Genomic DNA, 19,469 nt, shown 5'->3' on the forward strand with positions numbered 1-19,469 from the left:
TTTTTTATAATTAGAAATGGAATTCTGTGGAAGCCTACCAAGCAAGATTATGGCTAAATACAATTTCAGAGTTAAAACAAACCTTCTTCAGAAATACAATAACTTCACTTAGTCTCATCCTAGCACCACAGCTATTTTAGCTGAAATCCCAAACTCCAACATCATTAATGGGTCCTTATGAAATGGAATTCTTTTTATTGATTGATATCTAAGTTTTGTAGTGTTTGTGTTTGAACATATTTTTTATGTCACTAAATGTCATTATATTGTGTGGAGAAGGACTTAGTGAAAGTACTACTAAATTAACGGGTTGTTTGTAAGAAGTATTAACACTGATTGGTCATGTAAAGCAGTGATGTCAAACCATTATCAGCATGGGGACACAATATACATTTCTAACACGCAGTCATCCTTATGACTCTGCAGTTTCAGTAGGAGTTTCCAAGGGCTGGATGGCACTAAGTCATGAACAATATGTATATGGCTCATGATCCATACTTTGAGCCTCAATGTTGTGAAACATTATTTAGGTTCTGTCTTACTTTAGCATAACAAAAACCATGTTACATCTAAAGCTATATTACACTGAATGACAAACAACTACACACATAGTAAAGATCACAGCACGAAATATGGACAGTACACAGTCTAACAAATGTAAACAAACACTAGGGGCGACAATGGAATAAACAAATTCACGACAGGTTCCAATTCATAAATATTTTGTTCTGCCTCAGAAATGACCATTCTCAATTTCTTTCAAAAGAGACAAAAAATAATTCAAATTCTCTGGATATGGAGTGTATTTATTTAGAGCCTATTTTAACAAATATTGTGACACTACATTTAGAAACTAGACATACTCAGTAAGATTTAAATCTAAACTCTAGACCAGGTTTTGTAGACTAGTCACTTCTTGACATTTAAAAAATAAGATTTCAGCATTAATAATTAGATAATTCTAGACTAAACAAAAAAAAATCTGGAAATAGATTTCGCTCATAAAGATTATTTATAGATATTTAAATCTAGATCTAAATATTGTTATGACTCTACATTGCGCACTGTCATTTGGCGCGACTTGTGTACCAGAGGACATGATAGAGAACAGAGGAAGGAAGATGGCCGATGATTAGCGATGTAAACAAGAAGGCCTGAGCTGTGATTCTAAGTTTGGCTCTAGTTGTAGTTTATAATTGATTATTAAACGTTCTGTTTTATATCACTTTCGTTGAGGTTAATTGCTAAGTTATAGCAATATATAAAAAAAATTATAAACAAATCAATAAAATCAAAGTAAAAAATCAAAATATAGATTCTTGAATCTAGATCTATATGTGTTTAAAAATGAATTTTAATTTGAACAATGTGAAAATAGTCTAGATCTACTGGAAGAAAATTTGAGTCTGAGTTCAGGTGAAAGTCTTAGTTCACAATCTTATGAAACAGAAAAGAATAATTTTAACTTTTTTTTTCATTAAAAAATAAATTCAGGCTATTTTGGTAGCAAAAAAAAAAGTTAAATTTTTGGTGAAAAAATTATCAAGGGGAAATTTATATCTACATGAATATATGAAACAGGAAAAATACATGGTTACATGGTTAGGATAAAAAACTTTTGTTTACCCCACTTCACCAAAAAAATGTCTGGTTAAGTGGTGTATAGATCTAGACTTAGAAGATGGAAAATGTTCCTAAATATCTATTAATTTTTAAACTCTTCAATGAATAGATCCTACATGCAAAAATACCTGAATACCTAATCTGTTCAAGATAAGGATTGTCTTGTCCTCCAGCCAAATTTAATTTAATGTCAAACTAGTTTCCCCAGTGTGTTCAAATAGCTAGTAATTTTTTTCCATAAGATATACATCAACTGTCTAATTTGTAGGGGAATTTTCGGAGTTGTCCACCCAGGTTCAACCCATGAATAAGCAAGCTGAGTATAGAGGAATAGTAAAAATCTTTTCTTTCATTTTATTAGAAAGTTTAATAGATACCTGCAAATTTGAGAAATTTTTGTGTATCTGGAGGAAGATGAGTGATTGATGCCATAGCTATACCAGAGTTCTCTCTACCAACAAGTGATAATGGTCCATCTGCACAGGATGGTCCTGGTGAAGGGCTAGGTGGAGCCATTTCCATATTCAAGTGCGCAAGCTGATCCTCTCGTTTCGAAACTGGCGTTTCATTTGTTTTTTTACCTTTTTCTCCTAAAACAAAAAGCAAATAATAGGTACAAATAATTAATCATTAAAAACATCTGTTTAATGGCAAAAGGAAAGACTGAAGTGGATTGAAAGTAACTTCATTCTAATTAGGAAAGACTGAAGTGGATTAAATGTATTCATTCTAAAAAGGGAAGAAAAATAATGATAGTGCTAGTATTTGAAGCAATGAAAGTAAATTATCCATCCTTTTTGCTTTCAATATTGACATTTTGTTTAAACAAGCTAAAGATGTAGTTGAAAACATAGCAGCACTTTAAAAATCTTTGTGTTTTTTTTCCCTAATTGCTTAAAACTTTATCTTGAATGTTTCCTTTTGCTAAACACCTGAATTTCTTTACTCAATGTTTTTACAGAGAAGAATTTTTTTTTAAAGCAAGCTGCTGAAACTTTACTTTATTTTCTACAGATGGTGCTCCACATAGTAATGACATGGAATAGTGAGCTCAATTTTTGTTTTTGAATTCATTTATTTATTAAGTTTTGTGAAAATGTGGATAAATATTTTTTCTTTCACTATTTTATTTGGATCATGATGTATTTCCTAGATCTAGTTAAGAGCTATCTTAGAGCTATTTATCTTGTCCACTATCTGTCAGTTTATTTTGTTTTCAATGGTAGTGGCATGGATAATGAGTATATTCAACCCAGTGTGTGTGTGTGTGTGATGTTTTTGTATGTACACACCTGTGCTGTGCTAAGGTTAAAACCACCAAATATAGACTATGTAGAAACACTTCTTTGATCCATCAGCTGTAGCTGTCTCCTCTACTTGCATTATAACACCCACTCATTTGACATGAAACACCTCTTCCCCAATAACCCACTTTTTGGCCCCTGATTATACAGTGGAACGGCCAGCATTACAATAATGCTGCATAATTTTTTGGCATCTTTCAAAAGAAAGTCCTCAATTCAAAACCCAAACTTTTAGGCCAGCTCTCCCTCAAATGAACGTTTAAACCAAAGAATAACCATCTTTGAATCCCCCATTGCATAGAACTTACAAATACAAAAACACACCTCTAAAATTCTCTGAAAGACACAAAAAATAAAGGCACATTTGTTATTTGGTATGCTAGGATGAATTGGTATAAATGCTCTCACTTTCCTAGTGCCATTAGAGCTTGGAACCAGGGGGGAGTGGAGTTTTGAGTTTAGGCACATCTGCACAATTTAGGCCATGGATTCAAGGATCACTCTCCCTTTACATAACAAGGGCTAAATTCTATACAGTTAAATCATTAAAAACAAGGTCTATTCACAGTTAAAATAGTAAAGGTAGTAAAAATTTAATAATTTGGTAAAAATCTTATGTAAATATTTTATGTTCACTATTCATAAATCAGATCTTGGTAGACAACCCCACCTCCTGGAAATGAACCTGGAAAACTAAGAACTTAAGTCTCTATCTTCTTGTTTAAAAGAATGTCAGTAATACAAGATAAGCAGTAGAAAATTATGACATTTTAACGAATTATTTACAAAATTGTTAAATTTCTTTTAAGAAAAATGGCCCACTCCTGCTGAAGAAACCAAAATGAGTCAGGACTGATGGAATGTAAATTAAGTTAAATAAAAGAGAGTATTTAATAACTTAGGGTGTACATGTATTTAAAATGTGCACCCCCATAAATTAAATAAGTTATATTTATTTGAACATAAGTTATTTGAACACATGCATAGTACCAAACATCATCACTGGTCTTTGAGATTAAATAAAGAATAATGAGGACTGATCTGAAGCAAGTCTGCTTGAAATGTGAACTACCTCTAGGAACCAGAGAGTAGCCATGCTAAGCTACAAGAGGGAGTCTACCCCTTATGCAAACTGTGGTAACATCAGAGGATTATACTAGGTGAGAAAAGCCTATGAACCTCACACCAGCAAGTGTGCCCCATTCAAATCAAAAGATAGCTAATCAAAAGTGATTGTACACCGCAAATGGGGCGAAGGGTAGAGCCCTACACAGAACTCTACCAGATTGAAAATGCCATCTCACTAAACACTTTGTCTAACTTCCCACCACTTTCAGTTTTGAACGAATTAGACGAAACGCCCTTGCTACAAGAACTGAACGCAGCCATTAACATCCTTGCACAGAGGTATTTGTGAAGAAGCCATTCAGGATGGAAAGCTTGCCTTAAGCCACTCCACGAACTGCTAAGCCTTTGTAAGAACAAGAAATGGTGACCTATGAATTAAAAGATTCAAACAGTTACAATTGCTCAGTTATAGAGGCATTTCACTGCTTAGTAAAGTTGGAAAGGTTTATACAAGAGTAATACTAAAGCAGCTGCAGATGTTATCAGAATGAGTTTATCCTGAGTAGCAATGTGGTTTTAGGGTAGGTAGTTTTACAAAAGATATGATTTTATCATTGTATGTATGTTACTGGAGAAGAGCAGAGACCAATAACAGCCACTCTTTATAGCATTTATCAATTTGACCATGTATCCACACACCATTCCTCAAAGGACTGTTTTATGGCGGACACCTGCATGGCTGATGTGGTACAGAGACGAAAAATAGGGTGCTCAGCCATAGGCATAAATTCTAATAATCAGAGCACCTTGGGATATGAGCCATCAGTAATAAGGATGTAATGATTTATATGTGCTTGGATCTTTCCCAGACAGAAGTTTGTTCTTATCTTATAAAATACAGATGTTACTTCAAAAAGAAGAAGATTACTTCCTAAGCATGTCCCTAGGTCAATCTAGTCAAGCATGTTAATCAATGATCCTAGGGTCTGAGAATGCTGCATTATCATTATGTGTTAGTAAGCTATTTAATTTAGAATGTTAGCTTTAGTTTCATTACCATTATATGTTAATAAGTTATCTTCTCCTATTAATGGTTCTACTACTGGTGTTTCCATTTTTTAAGAATTTAGATTTCATCTGGGCCCATCCATTGCTGCCCGAGAAAGGAGCCATATATAATTAATAACTTATATTTCTTACAAAAAGGAACCAAAGTACGGAAATGATTTTTGTGAATGGCTATACATCACATCATCATATGGTTAAAATTATCAATTTTCTATTCCAAAATTAAGTGGTGAATAATGCAGTTAAAATGCTTACAATAATTTTTTAAAATAATTAGCACAAATCTACTTTTTATTTAAATTACAAAACTATACTGTTAAAAGACTGACATTTAGTAAATATTGAAACAATTACAGTGCATCTGGCATTTTTATCATTCTTTTATTAAGAATTATCATTTGTACCCATTTTGGACACTAAGTCTGAGCTGTAGCACTTGAGGAAAGACCCACACATATAATAATCTCACCTGCATGTACAATAAAGAAAGCCTCAACAGCTGGCTGTAAAATAAGCACTGCATGATGATCAGGAGTTCTAGCCAGTTCTGCCAGACAATTTCCCAATGTGTTCCAGAGTTCTTCAAGACCTAATTGTTCACTGAGACGTGGCAGTGATGTTGGAGCACTATGTGTTGCTGAGGTGGACTCAGAGAATTTGCTTTCACTTTCAGCTAAAATGGAGTGAAAACAAAGACTTGATGAATCTTGTTATTTCTATAGAATGGAAACTCATACAATTTTAAAACACAACACCAAATAGAACAAGATATTTACCACCAGCAGCTTGGGTGTCAACCTCCATTGGCATCTCCATACTTCTAGAATTATCTTCAACACCTTGACTTGCCTGAGACTGACTTGATGTTGGAACATCTGGAATAGATGATCGGTTGGTAGTAGTAGAAGCAGTACGGCCAGCTATAGGAGCAACAGCACTGGAAACTGTTGGCAATATTTGATTTTCTCCAAAAAAATTGATGAAGTCATCGTCATTAACTACAGAGTTCAAAATAGCATGAATCTGCTCAAAGCCAGACCGACCTGGTAAAATTGAGTAAGTTTGTATGTATATACATATATATGTGTTTATATAAACATAAACACATATTGTAAGATATACACTTGCCTAATAAATAATCAAGGTTAGTTAACAAAACAGTAAATAGATTTTCAAATAGCAATCTATTTCATAATGTTTGTAGTTCCAGGAATCTATAAAATGAAAATATGAGACAAAACAGTAAATAGCTTTTATTGAAAAATAAAAAAAAATTATCTTATATAATACAGACGTTACTTCAAAAAAGAAGATGATTACGTCCTACGCGTCATGCATTTAGTCATGCATATCAACCAATGACATAAATTCTGCCAAGTCACTGGTTTTCCTGGCTAGCTCAGGCAACCCATTCCATGCTCTAATAGTACAAGGGAAGAAGGAGTATTTGTACAAATTTGTCCTAGCATATGGGACGAGGAATGTGCCTTTATCTTTGTGTCTTTCAGAGTATTTTACTAAATTTTGTTTTTGTATTTGAAGATTATGGTTCAGTGTTTTATGTATAATTGCTACTTTACTTTTGAGTCTTCTGTCCTGAAGGCTTTCTAAATTTAGTGATTTTACTAAAGGTGTTACTCTAGTCAAATGTGAATATTCATTTGTTATGAATCTCACTGCTCTATTTTGTGTCTGTTCCAGTTTCTTAATGTTTTCTTTAGTTGAGGGGTCCCAAACAGAGGATGCATATTCTATTATTGGCCTAACCAAGGATAAATAACATTTTAGTTTTATGTTCTTATTTGATTTAAATAAATTTCTTTTAATAAATCCTAATGCTTTGTTTGATTTTTTTATAGTTTCATCAATATGTGGATTCCATGACAGTTTTTCATTTATTATAACACCTAGGTATTTTGCATTTTTAGTCCGTGTTACTGGTTTGCCATGAATAAGATAAGTGGAATTAATTTGTTTTAGTTTTTTTGTAACAACTGACATTTTTCTGGGTGGAAAGACATGCTCCAATTTGATTCCCATTTCTGTAATTCATCTTATTCTCTTTGTAAAATATCTGTGTCTTGTGTTGTTTTTATTGATCTATATATTATGCAATCGTCTGCAAATAATCTAACTTTTGTTCCTGAGGTAATGCAATTTGGTAAATCATTTATGTAAATTAAAAATAGTAGTGGACCCAAGACTGTTCCTTGAGGTACACCTGAGTTTACTGTTATCGGTGTTGATTTAGAGCCATTTATTATTACAGTTTGTTCTCTCCCTATCAGAAAGTCTTTAATCCACTGATGCAGTGGACCATTAATGCCGAAATATTTTAATTTTTTAAGCAAACTATGGTGGTGAACTTTGTCAAAAGCCTTAGAAAAATCTAGTAAGATAGCATCTATTTGTTCACTATTATCTAAACCTTTTGAAAAATCATCAATTAGTCCTATTAGTTGTGTTTCACATGATCTATATTTTCTAAAGCCATGTTGGTATGGGGTGAGGACATTATGTTTGTCTAAGTGGTTTATGATGTTGCTACATATTATGTGTTCTAGGATTTTACATGTGATGCTGGTAAGTGATAAGTGATTCCTGGGTCAGATTTTTCTCCTTTTTTAAATAAAGGGGTGACATTAGCTTCTTTCCAGTCCTTTGGTACTCTGCCCTGGTTAAGCGATGCCTGAAAGAGTATTTTGAACACTGGGGCTAGCTCATTGCTTAGTTCTTTGAGTAATCTAGCTGGAATACCATCAGGTCCAGACGCTCTATTTGGTTTGGTGTTGGCTAATAGTTTTTTAATTCCATTTTCTTGTACTACTATATCTTCTATGTTGTCAACTTAATTCAAATTAAGTAATGTCTTTGTCTCCTGGGGCTGAGAATGCTGATGCAAAGTATTTGTTTAGGATGTTTGCTTTAGTTTCATTATCATTATGTATTATGTTATATTCATCTGGGGCTGAGAATGCTGATGCAAAGTATTTGTTTAGGATGTTTGCTTTAGTTTCATTATCGTTATGTATTATGTTATGTTCATCTTTTAATGGCGCTATGCCTGTTGTTTCCATTTTCTTAGACTTAATGTATGACCATAGGTTTTTGTTGTTATCTTTAGATATTACATTGTTTATGTATTCACTCTGCAGCTGTCTGCTTACTTTTTGGGTTAAGTGTTTAATTTTTATATACTTTTTGTAAACTCTTTCTGCCTTAGTTTCTTTAAATTTCCTATTTAGGTTTTCCTTCTGTTTACAAAGCTTCTTTAGTCTATTATTAAACCAGCATTTATTTATTTTGTTTGATGTGTATTTAGTTGGTATGTGATTTTCTATAATGCTTTTAAGATGGTTTTTAATGAAATTCCAGAGGTCATCGACTGGTTGGTTAATGTCTTTTTCTAATAAGAATGTTTGTTGAAAGTTTAATGCAGCTTGGTGTAGTTGTGTTAGGTTGCATTTATTCCAGAGTAAGATTTTTCTTTTGTTTTTTGTATTGGCTACTGCTTTTATCCTACTGTGTATTTTTATGATCTCATGGTCTGATAGACCAGGGATAATATCATAATCAACTACTAATCCAGGTCTGTTGGTTAAGAAGAGATCTAATGTGTTGTTTAATCTAGTTGGCTTTTTGATGATTTGATCTAAACTTAGGTTGTGTAAAGTTTCTATGAAAAGCTCATTTATGTCCTTAAGGTTTTGGTGTTTATCTATGGTTAGTGTTTTCCAATTTATATCAGGTAGGTTGAAGTCACCCATAATCCAAAAAACTGCATTTTTATTTGTCTCTTTAAGTGTAGTAATCTGATTACATAGTTCCTGCATGTATTCTAAACTAGAGTTTGGTGGTCTGTAAATGCTGCCTATTATTAGGGATGTTGAGGTGGTATTAATTTTACAAAATGTTGATTCTATATTTTTTGAGTTAGGTAAGGTAATTTCTTCTGCTATAAGAGTGTTTTTTATTGCTAAAAGAACTCCTCCATGATTATCAGCCCTATCTTTTCTAAAAATTTCATAATTACTATTGAAAATTTCTGCATTATAAATTTCAGGATGTAGCCGAGTTTCTGTTCCTGCAATTATGTCTGGTTTCTCACATTCTAATAAAATTTCTAAGTCTGCTGTTTTGTTCTGACTGTAATCAATCAATTAAATATAATTAAAAAAGGCTGTATTTCTAGATGTAATAATGTTATCGAAAAGGAAAGTAAACATTTTTTTAAAGTATGAAAATCTTTTGTCTAACATAATTGATCTTGTAATGTTATCAAAAATATACTTAAGAATTACTAACATTTTTTTAAAAGTAATACAATAAGAAAAGTAAAAAAATTTTTCAAAGAAGAAAAATTCACTAGTTTTTTTTGGTCAAACACAATTGATCTATCAAAAATAAGGTAAATGAAATGAATTATTTGAATATCTACATTATTTTTAATTTGGTTGATAATCTACTTTTTATGCTATTTAACAGAAACCCTATGACTTTTTTGGGGGGTGGGGGGGGGGGCATTCTGTGCGTTATCTAATACTGACTTTTGACCACTGATTTTTCATTTAACTATCAAAAATTTATCAAAAATTAAGTCCACTCTTTAAATATGATTTTCATTATTTCGTAGTGATAGATCTAGACTTTAAATTCGGTTTTTAATTAGAGATCTACCTTATAAACACTTAAACTTTTTTCCAGCTATGTGCAGCTCATGGAGATTAAAAAAAAAGGCCCGCTGCAAACAAACAAAACATCCTCCCCAAAAGTTACAAAAGTGTTATGTAGTGTTTAACCCTCAAAATGCGTGGGGCCACGATCGTGGCTTGATGTAAACAGAAATTATAAGGCGTGAGGCAACGATCTTGGCTTCGTTTATATACGGTCGTTTCTTTCGTATTTTCTCGGTAATTAGTTGCAAAACCGTACATATCCGTTTACTTCCTTCACTTCCGACTTTGAATTTGCAAAGGACGCCAAGTTAATTTCTTTCTATACGTTTTTAATCAATAAAAAATGAGTAGTGACAGTGAAGTTTATTTTCCAAATCTGAATAAAGACAACCTAACTGATGAGGAATTTATGGATTCTGATTTAGATGAAGATTTATCTGGTAAGTACAAATTATACGGTTAATTAGATCTAGGTCTAAATATAGGCAATATCCTTCACGTGTATCGATCTTTTTTTTTTTGTAAACAAATGTTTTTATCCATAGATTATTTTAATTTGGGGTGACCAAAAGTAACTAAAAAGGGCGTGGCACCTCAAATTGTTTGTTTACATTATTAGATTAGATAATATTTGAAAATTAGTAAGCTTTAATTTAAAATATGATATTACTAATATTAGATCTAATAGATCTATCTAGGACAATCTAGGTCCTAAGTCAATTTGTAATATAATAATTTCAGTATAATTAGTCAAGATCTATATCTTATGATAATTTTTTTTCTTTATTTTCAGAATCAGATGAGGCAGAATCTTTTACACGCTCTGCTGAAGAATGGAGACCTGTTGATGATCATGATTGTGGTCCTAGGCCAGTTTTATTTACAGCCCACCCAGGCCCAAAATATGCACCAGCTCCAGATGCAAAGCCTGTGGACTATGTCAACCTTTTTTTGACAGATGACATTGTCAATTTGGTTGTCAACGAAACCAATAAATACGCCAGGCAGTTCATCGAAGATAACCACGAAAACCTGGAAACCACGCCAAGATCTCGTGTCCACAAGTGGACACCTATCTCAAATGAAGAGTTTAGGGCATTTTTAGGTGTGACAATGAACATGGGATTAAATAAAAAGCCCAACTACAACGCATATTGGGACTCATGCAATCTGAGCCAAGAAACACCTTGGTTCCCTGTTCACATGAACCGATTTTTAGATTATTCTAAAATTTCTTCACTTTGCTGACAACATGCTGTTACCAGATAGAAATGATATTGGTTTCAAGCTTTTCAAGGTCCAAGAACTTATAAAGCATTTCAATGCTAAATTTAAATACTTTACCACCCCAATCAAAATGTCAGCATTGATGAAAGTATGATTGGGTTCAAAGGAAAAACCCCTCATATCCACCAGTTTATGCCTAACAAGAGGCATGCCAGATTCGGCATTAAGATGTGGTGTTTGTCAGACAGTGCTAATGGCTATCTTTGCCAGTTTGAAATATATGAGGGCAGTCAAGGAAGAAGTATCAGCAATGGCAGGTCATATACACATGAGCTTATTATTAGGCTTATGACTGCAGCCGGTCTGTTAAACAGAGGACACCATTTGGGGATAGACAATTTTTTTACCTCCATAGAATTATTGGAAGAACTTTTCACTGAAAACACTACAGCTACAGGAACTGTTAGATCTAACAGAAAAGGGCTACCAGATGTTTGTGTCAAAACAAAATTGAAAAAACAAGGAGCTCATCGCAGCCAGAAAAGGTAATCTGCTTTGCTTGGCTTACCAGGATAATAGCAGAAAGCCAATCTTGCTGTCTACTGCTAGTAAAGCTGGTCTCATTGATACAGTAAACAGCAGGAAACAACCTGTAACAAGACCTGCTGTGATTCATGCCTATAACCAGGCCATGGGTGGTGTTGACTTGGGCGACGAAAAACTTTACATGTATATGGCTGAGCGCCGAAGCTTGAAATGGACAAATAAAGTTTTTTTTTCCATATTTGGAAGAGCTATTCTAAATAGCTATATAATCTACCATAGCAACACATCAGACAGACCAAAGCTCTCAAGGTACAATTTCATCGTGTCTGCACTAGAGAGCATGACATCAAACTTTGTACCCCAAAAAGTGATACGTAGAAAACGCACTAGAACAGAGATGGAGGCTGCACGAATGGGTCCAACACCACTAACCCAGACTGTAGCAGGTCATCCACTTGATGGACATGATCTTAGCAAACTGCCAGTGGGGAAAAAACGACAGTGTGTTGCTGGTCATCCAAGTCGTGTCAGAACTGGGTGGGAGTGCACAGGATGCAAAGTTGGACTGTGTCCAGAGTGTTTTGCTAAATATCACAGACAGTTGTAAATAATCATTCTTTCTACTTTTGCAACTCTTATATATATGTGTGTATATATTTTTTTCTTAAAATTTTCTAAATGTGGTGTTTTTTTTCAAGCTTTATTAGTTGTGATTCTCATGGATTAAATTTTTGTTGTGCTTTTTTAAAAAATGGTTTGTATTATTTTTTAAATAATTTTTTATTTTTATTAATATATGTTAATTGTCTGGACTTAATTAAATTCTTTATTCAATTAGCTTTTCAAAAATGTATAGGTTTATTAGGCTACAATGCATAGTTGAGCTTCTAAAAGAAAAATAAGCAAGTGGGTCTCCAATGTTTGTAAACACAAGAATTTTAATCCCACTTTTCAATGCACTCTCTGTAAAATAACTGAGCACTTGAAGGGTTAAAATGAGGGAAGTCTATTTTGAGCTATTGAAAATTTGCATTTAAGATTTCAATATATGGACATTGAGGCCCGATTAGGGAAATACAGAAAATTGCATTCAATGGTTTAGCAGAAAGTAGGCAATGATTCATGAATTTTCACAATCAGATTGTGAATCCATCAAAACCATTTCTTATTGAGCATTTAAAAGGTAAAAGGAACAACATTTCATTCAAATCCATTCCAGAAATTTCTTGATCATCAGGGAATCAGTCAGTGAATGAATGAGTGGTATTTTATTATAGATTATTATTCTTAGAGGGTTACAATTTATATTTTTAAAAAATTCCTTTAATATTAAAAAAAATTATCTAAATCTGTTTTCCTGCATATGAATTGTGTTACCAATGTGTGAATATAAAAAAATCAGTTGAGTGACCCATAATTTAAACAAAATTATTAAATAAGGCAAGGGAGAACTTTTTTTCACATTGTCATATGGCTACAAGTTTACAAAACAGTTTCAGTGGAAACACAAACTCAAAATCGAAGCAATCTGCTCAGGCAGGTTTCAATATTTTTAGAAAGAAATCAGAAACTATGAACTAACTATCAACAACTACAATCCTATCTCCATCAATACAAAAAGAAAAGATGTGCTCGTGTTGGAAGTGTTGCCGATACTGTTGAATTGTTCGTTTGACTAATGACTTGATACCACAGGATACAGAGATTTATTAATGTTATTATTATAAGATTGTTAATGTTCATGTGTTAGGGCCAATCTTTCATTCCAAGCCCAAACAAAGAAACTTTTCCCTTTAAAAAAAAAAAAAAACACCAAAAAAACTCCCCCCCCCCCCCCCCTTAGTTATGTATTTCATTTGTTTGGCCAGTGCATTGCACTCTATGTGTATAATACAAAACAATACATTTTAATTGGTGTTTTAAAGTATATTTCACTTTAATGCATACTAAATAGATATCTTCTTTTTTTTTTTTTTAAAAGTAAACATTTTTTTTTGTAAATGCTGGTAGTTATTAGTATGACAGAAATTACTAAATTTAGTAATACAATTTTTAAAAAAACATTTTTTTTTTACAAAAAAATATGAAAAAAAAAACATACGTTTGCATAAATATGCTAAAAATAAGCTAAATAGTCATCTCCTTTACTACATAGCCTCCTATGTGTTTTTTACTATTAATAGTGAATCTTTTCTAATTTATGAGATCATAACAGGACAGACGGACAGACAGACCACACAAAACTAATAGCGGCTATTCCCTTTCAGGTGCCACATTTGACTAAATCTTTGAAATTCTTATTTTTTAACTAAGTTTCTTGTGACAAACAGGTAAGTATTGTTTAAAAAAAAAAAAGATAAGAAAATAAAAATATATAGTACCTCGTCCATTTACTTTTTTGTGCTTCGTGCCTGCTGTTCTAGCAGCATCTCTTAGTTGAATAATGACTTTAAGTATTCTTAAAAAAAACTGTTGGCCTGAAGTTTTACTGGTCAGCTGTGACATTGAGGGTAATTGTAGCTCTCTTCCCGTTTTCAATTTGGCAGGAACAGAAACTATAATACTAGCTCCACTTGTGAATCTACAGAATAATTGGAGATTATATAAATTTGAGCATCAATTAAAAACTATCAATGAATGAATGAATAAAACAGAATTTGAAGAAAAAACCAAGGGCTAACCTGTCTTGTAATACTCCTTTAGCATGTTGGCTACTACCAACTGAGCCTCCAATTTTATCACTAGAATCTAAGTTGCTGTCTTCATCCTGTTGATCTACTCCTATTCCAGAGTTGAGTTCCTTCAGCTGCTCCAACAAACTTAGGAAATAACATGTAATATAGGACATTTTAAAAAAGATCATTTCAGATGACTGTTTTCTTCTCATTTCTCACTTTTTAAACATTTAAATATAAAGAAAGGAAAAGAGCTAACTATTAGTAATTACCTATTTATATGGCTGCAAACTGTCATCCCCAGCTGTCGAGCACCTGACAAAAGCAACTCTAAAACAGCTGCACGTGTGGCAGTGTTTGCCCAAGATAATTGTAAAAGAAGATTAGTGGCATCTTCCAAGCCCTCTTCTGAACAGGATTTGGAGGTAAGTACCTAAAAGCCAAGTATTCATTAGAATTGGAGATGTTCATACAAGGCAGATTAATTATCTAGTTGTTTGGTCTACAAAATAAGTGTTTATAAGCAAAGTTTTTTTTTAAAGGGAGATCATTTTGTTTTGCATTTTTTACCACAGCACCATCTCTGGAGCGCACCCAAAATGAAATCTAAAGGAAGTATTAGAATTTCATTCTATACCTTTACATTTAGTTAAAAACAAAAACTAACTAGTGGTCATACAAGAGATTTAATATGAAGATCAACAGCTATGAATTTTTTTTTTATTTAGTTGGCAATAGTGAATTTCAATTTCGCATCCTTGACATTGTTTAGTTTAAACTGAAAATCTCCAATAAAATAATACTGACTTAAAGAAATAAAGCAGAAAAAAAAACAACCAACAAATACTGTACCTCAACTGCCAACTTAAGTTGATCATATAAAATTGGCACTTCATCTTGTTCAGTTTCAGTCTCGAGAGATGTCAAATTTTCTTTTATTTCTGCTTCCTTTATAGAACCTTATCAAAAATGATTTAAAGTACTTAGAATAATAACAGCACTACTACTCAAACTCACTATTACTCAAACTAACAGAAATGTAAATAATAAAAATAAATAAAAAAAAATCAAACCAAATCACTAAAATGGACCTACAAATACTCAAACCTGAACGCCTCTCCCCTTTTAGCTTACATTTAATTACATCTGAATGTCTCACTATTATTCAAATATAAAATGGGTTACATGGAAAGTTGTCTACAGAAGTGACTGCTGTAACTGCATTTGCAACCCCGCTTTATCTTTTGTCAGTGATAAATTAGCCAATTAAATATACCTAAAAACTAATATAATATATATATACCTCAAATATACAAATAAATTCAATTCTAAAAAAGAATTGGAGGTATTTGTAACATAGCAAATTAATGAGTGCATAACAAAATAAACGCTAGATATTTTATCATCTTACTTAGTGCAACTAGAGAAACACTTCAATTACTAATAATAATACATGAAAACTTAGATACAGATGTGAAGCTGAAACAAAAAATGATATATGCATATTACATATATATAGAGCTCCTCCTTGGTGTTGAAGATGAGCACATTTCTCATTTTCTATGATCTCGAAGATGGTTCAATCCTTCCTGGCCACACACATGGCATCGGCAAGTTGGGTCTAATGCAGATAAGCCTTGTTAGCTCTGCGTTCTGCCATGCTGGTCGCTCTTCTAGCCTAATATCTTGAGACTCTGACACTCACAGCTTCACGCCACGAGGAGTGATCAAGAGCTAGTGTTTCCCTACCGTGAATTTAATATCTTACTCCTAGGGGGAGCTGTTAAGGGTGTCTTTGTAATGCTTGTGTTGACACCCCTGAGCCCCCAACACACCCCATAAAAAGCTAATGTAATGCATCATTCATGAGAATTTAAAACCTACCCCGTCAGCTTTAAGCGTTAAATCAAGTTGAAACATAGGTCATAGAAAAAAAAGAATAAAACCAATTAAAGTAATCTCCATCAGATGGTATCCCAACTAGATTAAGTAATTAACTATTATATATAATAATAATACTTCCCAAGATACTGAAAAAAAAAAATTCTGAAGTAAATGCCCAAATCAATTTTCTAAAGCAATACTTAAATATTTTCTAAAATTTACTTTTTAGCTCAAAATCTATTTTAAGTACCAATATCAGTAATGAATAGGGAACAAGATGTCTGTGATAACTTCTCTAAGTGTTGTGTCTGTTTTCTTTTGTGGAATGTTTTTGTTGTTCATTGAAACAAAGAGTCATTGTAATCACACAAAATTTCCAATAAGGATCAAGGAAGCTGTCTTAGAACCATGTTATTAAAGAAATAATTAAGAGAGAAAATATAAAAAGCTCACCATCTTGATTGTCTTGGTTGGATGTCTGTCCAGATGATGAAGCAATAGCAGTTTGTCCAGGTAATGGAGGATTAGCAACATTACTTCTCATTGCAGCGACATTGACTATATTGTTAGTTTGTGATGGCCTGGTATTGTCAGGCAAGCTGACAGAGATTAATCCTAACAGTCTTAATAAACGATCAGTCAAAAGTTGACTTCTTTTGACTACAGGATGATTAAGCATAGACATCAATTGTCCCAATGCACTGTTAGCATAGTCTGTAGCCAACAATTCAAACTCAGAGGCTGTAATATTATGACTGCGTTGAACATCTGTTAATAAGCAAATAAAAACAAACAATGAAAATTTAAAGCATTTTTAATACTAAATTACATTAATTTTTTTTTTAAAGTAACATATTTTAAAATTGGTTGAGATTAATTACAGAAACTAAAGTTTCTCAATGAAAAAAAAAAAAGCTGAATTCTAAATACAATATTTTCAATTTTTCATTTAATTTAACATTCATAACTGTTAGGCGCTTCTTTCTGCTGTGTCGAATGTAAATAAACCAAATGGAGGTAACACTCAACGTAATACGTAATCAAATAACATCAGCAAAGGGCTGAACAATGACGTTGATACTAATTAATTAATGCCTAATCCTGGAAACAGCTCATTGACAAGAAAAAAATTATCATAGATTAAAAATTATAAAAATATAAAGAGATGTCATTTGGAAATTCAAATAAAAAGTTAATGTCATCAGCAACCAATGCTAGGATCTTACTATTTAAAAAAAAAAAAAAAAAAGAGAGAGAGCGAAGGATTAGAAGATTTCATCCATTTTTTCCAAAGCAATCTTTTCAAAGCAGTCAACAAATTGAGTGTAATAGAAACTGAAGCTCTTTCGTAGTGGTTCAACATGACCTGCCTCCTCCTATGTGAGGGAAGGCAAGCACAATTACATTTTTATAAAATTTAAGATAGCTGTGGAGTCTGATCTTCACTCTGGAAAGTCAAGTGCATTGTTTGCATTAGCTGAATTTCTTGGCTTGCCTTTTTTCTGTCTACTATCCTTTTTGTCTTTATAGCCTAAGATGATGGTTACAACAAGAGGCTAATCCTTCCCAGTCATAGATGTAGATTCCAGATTCCGCAAGTTCTTGACCCTCTCGATAACTCCTTCTATAGCACAGCTATGGGAAGAATCTCAAAGTTGGTACTGTTTTCATGCCATATACCTGATTTTATTATTCTGAGACAGCCTGGTAGGATTATACGATTTAGAAATATGAGATATAATATAATATTAGACCTTTTCCATCAGGGCACCAATGAGGAAGGGTAGCATGCCTGGGATATGCTTGACAAAACCTGTTTGTGGTTTATGCCAAAACAGCACTGGCAGGATGAAATTTTAGATTAGTATTTACAGCTGGTCCTTCCAAAAGTTAGCTATAAAAAGTTCTAGCAGGTGCCAGGATAAAATATAATGGCTTCTGTCATGGGAGACGGCTGCAAGCTTAAGTTGATCTTCTTTAATGAGCTTAAAGGAGGATGGTGTAACAGAGGTGCCCCCCCCCTCGTAAAGATCATAGCTGGGTTTGCATAGTCATGTGAAACACCACACTCATCCTTAATCTTCAGAATCAAAGACATTGCCATTCTTTCATCCATTAAACAATGTGTTAATGTGTATACTTGAGTACTGTTAATTTTTTACAAACAAGTTTTAGTAGTAGTTTCTGAAACTGCCATCTAATAACAAATATTTCAAAAAAGTTCCATAATCCTTTTAAAATAAGAGATGGAAATTCAATCCATTTTATAGAGTTCAGGTCTGGTTGAGTTTGGTTTAAGTTCAGTTCAATAACAACCATAGTTCAATTTCAGTTCAGTTAGATATAAAGTTCTTGTTCAGGTCCAGTTCAATTTAGTTAAATTAAGCAATAGCGATAACTAAGTAGGCTAAGTGCTTTTTTGTAAACAAAATAGGTGCCAGTACTCAGAAGTTAATTGTCTAACTTTTAACTTAAACTACTAAAAATTAATAATATATGTTAAAATACAAGAAAAGTAATATTTTTTTCAAAAAGGTGCCGGTACACGTACTGTCACAAAAAAGCCCTGAGTAAGCCTAATAAGGTTCAATGCATTTTATTAGTTAAAACACTTGAACTTGAAACTTGACATAAATAAAATTATAAAACACAAATATACTGACTATTGCAACATTTCAATAAAAAATTGATGCTGTACAAAAAACATGAAAGCGGTAAACATTGAACACGGATAAAGTTAGATAAGTAGTATACTGTAGTTATACTAACAGGGCTGCAGGGTTTAGCCTAACCTTATGATCACTCATTGTCACTCCACACACTGAAAATACTTTTTCACTGGCAGTACTCGTGGCAGGAATGGCCAACAACTTTTTGGCAATTAACGCAATAGTCAAAAGCTAATTTTCAAAATCAATCTCTTTCCCAAATTGAAATGCATAGCAGTCAGTCAAGAGCAGTGTCAAGTATTTTTCTAGTTCATGTCTCCCTTACGTCATTGCAATCAGCATTAGACAACAGCTGTCTTAAAGTCTGCCAGTAAATCAAATAACGTTCTCAACATTTTCTTTTAGGAAAGAGGCTGTTACATTTAAAGGACTGAATTCACCAAAACTGTCTCTATGTGCACTATCTGAGTACTTTAATGCTATATATATGGTATGTTGAAGAAGACTTAATTTTGTCTAGCATAATACACATCTCTGAAAAACATATTCCTGATATTTTGCATTCATTCAAAATAGACAAATATTTGTAGCAACGTACAATAAGTGTTGAAAGTTAGTATAATCAAGCTCGACTGAAAAGCTCCATTTAAATCATGCCTACTGTTATTGGGACCATTGATCTTACAGATTGATCGAAAACAAAATAGCATTTGCCATACATCAGGGGAT

The 19,469-nt window shown here is 32.8% G+C and overlaps 1 protein-coding gene across 5 annotated transcripts in view; it reads right to left on the reverse strand.

The window, feature by feature from the left end:
- The window catches only part of LOC106053306 (E3 ubiquitin-protein ligase HUWE1-like), a 192,890-nt gene that overhangs the window by 6,161 nt on the left and 167,260 nt on the right, over nucleotides 1-19,469 (reverse strand). For 4 of the 5 annotated variants that reach the window (XM_056026466.1, XM_056026467.1, XM_056026464.1 and 1 more), the window contains exons 69-76: nucleotides 16,525-16,839; nucleotides 15,040-15,146; nucleotides 14,460-14,620; nucleotides 14,194-14,331; nucleotides 13,894-14,093; nucleotides 5,840-6,106; nucleotides 5,533-5,736; nucleotides 2,001-2,213 (exon numbers count right to left, since the gene is read on the reverse strand). In XM_056026466.1, the coding sequence (XP_055882441.1) occupies nucleotides 2,001-2,213; nucleotides 5,533-5,736; nucleotides 5,840-6,106; nucleotides 13,894-14,093; nucleotides 14,194-14,331; nucleotides 14,460-14,620; nucleotides 15,040-15,146; nucleotides 16,525-16,839 (1,605 nt within the window). The remainder of the gene's footprint in view (nucleotides 1-2,000; nucleotides 2,214-5,532; nucleotides 5,737-5,839; nucleotides 6,107-13,893; nucleotides 14,094-14,193; nucleotides 14,332-14,459; nucleotides 14,621-15,039; nucleotides 15,147-16,524; nucleotides 16,840-19,469) is intronic. The other variant, XM_056026468.1, reaches the window with a different exon arrangement.

Source organism: Biomphalaria glabrata, chromosome 4 (assembly GCF_947242115.1).
Source record: "Biomphalaria glabrata chromosome 4, xgBioGlab47.1, whole genome shotgun sequence".
NCBI lineage: Eukaryota > Metazoa > Mollusca > Gastropoda > Planorbidae > Biomphalaria > Biomphalaria glabrata.